The sequence below is a fragment of the Corvus brachyrhynchos genome, unplaced genomic scaffold, assembly GCF_000691975.1.
Source record: "Corvus brachyrhynchos isolate BGI_N302 unplaced genomic scaffold, ASM69197v1 scaffold555, whole genome shotgun sequence".
Taxonomy (NCBI): Eukaryota; Metazoa; Chordata; class Aves; order Passeriformes; family Corvidae; genus Corvus; species Corvus brachyrhynchos.
The window spans coordinates 484,721-490,782 of record NW_008238357.1 but is presented as its reverse complement, the minus strand read 5'-3'; the positions used below and the strand labels follow the sequence as shown (position 1 = coordinate 490,782).

General features: G+C 55.0%; 1 protein-coding gene across 1 annotated transcript in view; it reads right to left on the bottom strand.

Annotated features, from left to right (window-relative positions):
* The window catches only part of TMEM183A (transmembrane protein 183A), a 27,936-nt gene extending 22,329 nt beyond the window's left edge, over nt 1-5,607 (bottom strand). The window contains exon 1 of the mRNA XM_008634674.2: nt 5,521-5,607. Within this exon, the coding sequence (XP_008632896.1) occupies nt 5,521-5,607 (87 nt within the window). The remainder of the gene's footprint in view (nt 1-5,520) is intronic.
* Nucleotides 5,608-6,062: the final 455 nt, after the last annotated feature.

Genomic DNA, 6,062 nt, shown 5'->3' with positions numbered 1-6,062 from the left:
GGGATGTGCGGCAGGGAGGGAAGGAAGGATGGAGCCTCTTCCTGCCTGGACTCCACGTCCCGCCTTCCAGAGAGGGCAGCATCCCTCGCCAGGGCAGGGTGGCACGGCAGGGAAGGGGCCCCCTCCCGGAATTGCTGCCCCTGCTGCAGGTGCATGCATTTAAACTTCTCATTTCCACCCTTTCCTGGTGGAAATGAATTTTCTCCGCAGTTCCAGATTTCTTCCTGGCCATATCGTGTTGTGATGTGAGGGGACAGGACAAACACTCTGCAGCTGTGGGGTGCCCAGGGGGTCCATAGCCGGGAGGAAGGAGCTGGGCTGAACACGGGATGGCTGGAGCCTGGGAGAAGGGGATGTCTGGCCCCCAACTCCCACCTTTCCAGAGTCTCATTAGTGCAGAGCATCCTCACATGGATTTTCTCCTGCCAAAGCCTGGCCTTTCTGGTTGCAGAATTGGGAAAGTGTTCATAGCCTTGCTGTGGCATTAACACAGGTGTCATAAACCTGATCTCAGGCCCTTGATCATGAGTTAAATAGGCTTGATGGTGGTGCCTAGAACTGCTCCCCATGCAGACATTCCCAGTGCCAGGGGCTGTGGGCACAGAGGGGAAAGATGGGCTTGTACAAAATCCATAATCCACTTAATCTGCCCTGTAATTCAGTGTCTGGCAGCTGTAACTAAGTAGATCTGGGCTTCTTTCAAGCATCTCCCCCAAACTGTTTTGCAGGAAGGAGTCAAAAAATGTCCAGAGGTTATTTTTGGCTGTGGCTGATTTACTCACACACCAATCAGCCAGGAGAGGAGTTATTCTGGTCCCACACTGCCCCACATAACACCAAGTGCCGTGTGCGGGTGTGATTTCCCTGGGAGACATTTGGAGATGATGCTCCTGTTTGTGGATGGGGCTCTCAGGAGCCACCTTGGAGGCTCCATGTGCTGTGAGCCCACTCGGGTCCTCAAGTGAGACCAGAGCCAGGGGACATGGGCTCTGTGCCCTCCTGTCCCTGGGGATAGACCTGAGCCCTGTGTCCTGGGCTGGTGGAAAGCTCTGTGCCTTGCAATTCCTGCTCCATCCCTGGGTGAGCCTGGATTTGGAGAGTGCAGGGAGCTGTTTCAGGGCTTGTTTGGGCATGGCATCGTTTCAAGGCTCGGGCAGGGCTGTGGTGTCTGGGATGGTTTCTCTGCAGGATGTAGTGGCTCTGGTGCTCCTGGATTTTTCCTCCCTGTGTTTGCTTTCCCTGGCATGCTGTGAAGCTGCGCTCCTACTCTTGGGAAGGGGTGGTGGGAACGAAGTGTGAGGGTGGCACAGCCAAATCATGCTTTTCTCCTGTATCTGCACAAGGGAGTGTTTCCCTGGGGCATTCCAGTGTGGCCACAGCTGGTTTCTGGCCGTGGATTGGGATCTGCCAGGTGGGAATCACTGGGAGGTGGCACTGCCGGTGCCTTTGCCATCCCACTGTGCTGGTGACGTGTTTCCCACCCGGCTGAGGATGGAATCACTGTCGGCTGTGTCCCTGTGCAGAGATGCCGGCAGCAGCAGAGATCCCGTCCTTCCTGGTTGCTGTGGGACTGGAGCATCAGTGTCCAGCCTGGATGCAAAGGGGGTGGGCAAAGGGGACCCCATCCTCACATCTCCTGCCGCCAGGGCTGTATCTGCCAGCAATTTGGGCTAAGACAGGCTGGGGAGGGTTGAGGAGGCCGTGTAGGGGTAGAGGAGCAGCAAACCAAAGCCTCTGAACGATGCATGGGGGTGTTGACCAACCCAAATTTTCAAGCTTTGCTGCTTGGAAAACCTGGCTGTGCTAGAAAGTGGATGAGTGGAAGTTCTGTGGAGAGCTGCTGTCCGTGCTCCTCCCCAGCATTGCAGCACCTGGAAGCAGATGTGCCTTTACTGGGACATGGGATGGGGTCTCGGGTCACTGCCAGCATCCCTTGGAGAGCCTCCTCCCAGAACTCTTCCGGCGGCTTGGGCTCTTCATGCACCACGTGCTCAATAACGTGGCTTTACTCATTTTAACCCATCAGGTTGTAGTTAGAGCCAGAAGGCTCATCTCTCCTGACCTGAGCTGTCTTTCCTTTGATGCCAGATCCAGAAAGGATTTGCTTTGCTGCTGTTACCTGTCTGACATCCAGATGTGCCACCCAGAGAGCAGCTTGCGTTTGATGGAGAGAGAAGATTCTCTCTCCTTCTCTGCAGCATCAAAACCTGGATGGTAATAACTCAATTACAGCCAACACTTTGGGCTGCAATATTAAAAAAAGAGCATTTTTTCCTGCTTTTGATCATCTGCTTCTAGTTAGTTTAGTTAGCAGACTTTCACAGTGGCCATTTTTGGAGTTGGCAGCCAGAGCATCCCTGCAAGCAGAAATGGCTTTTGTTACGTGTGTCCTTCGTGTTTTCAGGTTTATGGAGAAATTTTGTGTCCTAAACTGAGGCTGCCACGAGCCCCAGCACTGCTGATCAGTGCCTGGCTCTCCGGGAGCGCCAGTGTCGCTTTCAAATCACACATTGACGATAAATCTCATTCCGAGTGCCCTGCAGCAAATGGCATCAGCCTGCACGGGGAGAGCTCTCCCACACGTCCTCCTGCTGCCTAAAAATACCAGTGCTTGAATTCTCCAGTGACTTGGCTATTGCCCAGCCTCCATTCCTTCCTGAGATACTGCTCATGGCTCGGTGCAGGACATCTGCTGCACTCCCGAGGGTCACATTCTGTCCTCCAGATTTGGCCTTTAGGTAATGCAGCAGCTGGGTCAATTTGGGGGTAAATGAACGTTTATTACCTTCACTCTCTGTGCTGTGAGGTGTGTTCATAGTCAGGGGTGTGGGGTGCAGGAGGGAAACAATGGCCTCTGGTGGCCACTGAGGGCCCATCTCATTGAGGAAAGGATGAGTTTTGGAGACTTCATGTAGCATCAAGCAAAATACCCTCAAAACCCTTTGTTAACTCTGTGTGTGTGTCCTGGAAGTCTGTTCCATCCTTTGTAAATGCACGATTTACCTTTCCACATCTGGCTTTGAGACATGGGATACAGAAAAGGTAGCCAACTGCTTTGCTTTGAGAGCCAGGTCTCTGTTCAGTGAGTGAATGCAGAGGGCTTGCTGGTGTTTCCAGTTCACACAGGGCACTGGGCAGGCTGGTGTGCAGGCAGCAGGCTCTTGTCTCCAGCAGCCTCCAGCCTCTTGACCCCGCTGGCTTGTGGTAGAGCAGGGAGAGCTCATCACTTGAACTATGAATGAAGCCAAGGGCTGATGTCACGTGCTGTGATCTGGGGGGGGAGTGACAAACTGGCTTTGTGGCACCGACAGGGATTCGGGAGCAGAGCTGGGTGTGATGGATGTGCAAACTGAAGTTCAGCACAGCTGGGAGGAGCTGAGCTGTAAAACAGGGGTGATGCTCTAAAGGGATGTGTTTCTTTAGGAGACCTTGGATTGAAGGTATTTGGATTTTCCTGTCTCCATCTCCATGTGGTTGCCCCGTATGCTGCTGGGAAGTTCATTAGGGGGCTGGAATGCAGCAGTGGAGGAGCAGGAGCTTGAGAGCATTCACAGGGCTGGCTGATCGCTGGGAGCCCTATACCCTGCTGCAACGTGGTCACGCCATGGACACAAGTACTGATATTTTCCCCAGTCTTGCCAAGAAAACAATGTTTATTTTCGAGGCTGGAGAACAGTCACCAGCCCCACCAGCTGGCAGACACTGGTTGCCTGATTTCCTCCCTTCTCCACTGCAGCTCACAGGAAATCCAACCACTGGATGCCAGGGAGGGGCTGTCACTGCCCCGGGCTGGGGACAAACGGAGTCACCCATCAGGAAGAGCCACCCTGGTCTGTCAGACCAAGGTGTGTCAGGTCCTCCATCACTCCGTGCCTGGGCTTTCTCCTTCCAAGGACTCTTGGCTCTTCATGGGCTGCCCTGGGGTGCCTCAAATTGCCAAAGCCCTGGTGTGGGGAAGGAAGCAGAAGGATCTTCCCATGCTGCTGCCTGAACCTGGAGCTTTCTCCATTTTCTCTCAGTGCAGATGGGGAGTGCACACCAGGAGAGCGACATTGGTCAGCTCCTGTGTGGTCAGTTGTGAGCTGGACATTTGTCTGAGTGTGTTCTCCCAAAAGTGTGAGAATTTGCAGGATTTATCCCCAAATCATAGAATCAAAGACTCATAGAAGCATTTAAGTTGGAAAAGACTTCCAAGATCATCAAATCGAACTTTTGACTTAATACTACCATGGCCACTAAACCGTGATCAGAAGCTGCTTGTGAGCACCCAGTTTAACCAGTCCCTGGGGCAGCTGGGACCTTCATGGTTTCTTTTTGCCCCTGTCCATCCTGCCTGGCTTGAATTGAGGCTGATCACGCTGAGGCAGCTGCTGAGTGCACTTGGCGGTACCCAAAACTTCTGTAAATATGAGAGGACTCCTGGGCCCAGAACAGGTGCCAATGACACCAGTAACCAGAGCAGGCTGGCAGGGGAGAGCTGGTCCAGACTGGTGGTGGGAGGAGGACGCTGAAGGTGATGGTGGCCACTGGGATGGCTTTACTGCCTCTGTATTTTCCTCTGAAGGTGACGGTCTGGGTTTGGAAAGGTCCAACCTCTGTGCAGGCACAGCTCCCAGCTCCCTGCTGCCCTCGACCTTACTTCGGCAGGAAATGTGTGAGGTTTGACTCTCACTTCTTCTTGCTTCCCAAAAAGTGAATCTTATCAAATTCGAAGGACTGTGGCCACACCGTGGGTGTGAATGTGGGGCAGAGCAAGGCTGGGCTGGAGCAGCCGGGGCCGTGCCCGGGGTTCTGCCGGGCGGGAGGTGGAGCCGTGTGTCCCCAAACGCAGCTCCTGGGAGGCGCTGGAGGGAGATGCCAAGAGAGGAGGATGCTGCCGGGAATGCGAGCGGCTCCTGCTGCAGAATTGCTGTCGCGGCAGCTGGGGCGATGCCGGAGGGATCAGCAGCAATGGAGCAGGGACGGGCTTTGTGTCGGCGCTGGGAGAGCGGGGCCAGCGCGGCTCCGGCCCGGCCTCCCGGCGGGGATGGAGCTGCCTGGGCTGGGAGCGGGCGGTCCCGCAGTGCTGCGTGACAGCGGCAGCGACACAGCCCCGACACTCCCCTCGCTCCCGTGCTCTGCCCCTCTGCGGGCGGCTGGTCCCTGGCGGCTCGCAGGGCTGGGGGTTCCCTCCTGGTGATGCCGGCTGCTTTCCCACTCGCCCTTCTGGCGGCTGCGGTCCCGGCTTTGCTGCTGGCGCTGCAGGTGCCCAGGGGAAGCAGGAGCGTCCCTGTCCCTGTCCTCGAGCGGGCACAGCAGGGGTGGCGTGAAGGGGTGACTGGAGGGGAGGATCAGCGTCTCTGGAAGGATGGTTCAAGATCCAGAGGGATTTAACTGTATCTCTTCGGGACTCGTCTGGGGTGGGGGATATCCCGGGGCTGCTGTCACCTGCAGTGCTGCCACCCTCCTGACAGGCACAGCCTCTCAGGACCCCAAATTCCTCACAGGTCACCCCAGGCACAGCTCCGGAGGTCAGCCCACTCCTGTGGTCACCAGGGTGGCTTTCAGAGCCATTCTCGGGTGGTTGCTCCCCCACTTGTTCTCCGTCTGTTCAGCTTTCCCCGTCATACCCCTGTTCTCATCACTCATTATTTCTCTCCAGGTGAAGGCATTTTAATAACAGCTGACATTTCAACCATTTTTCAGTAATTTCCTTTCTTCTACTTCAATTTTCTTCATCTTCTTCATAACTAGGAAGCCTTTCTTTGTCCTTGGCCAGAGGGGAGGTGTCTGTTATTGCCTCTGTTATCATATTCCAGGAGGTTTGATCGGGTTAATGAAAATCCTTCTGTTTTTCTTGTGTTGCTTCCACTCCCATCTTCTTTAGCCTGGTTTCTTAAGGAAATTAAACCGAAGGCCTTGTTGCATTGTGGCCTTTTCTCTCCCCCTGCTTGCTCTTGAGTGTGTTGGTCTCTGATGGGAGGGAGAGCTCGGAATGCTCAAAGGTTTGTGATGGCTGTTGGAGAGGACAGAGCCAGGGAGACCCCAGAGGGACGTGGGGCACGGAGCCAGTGGTGCAGGGT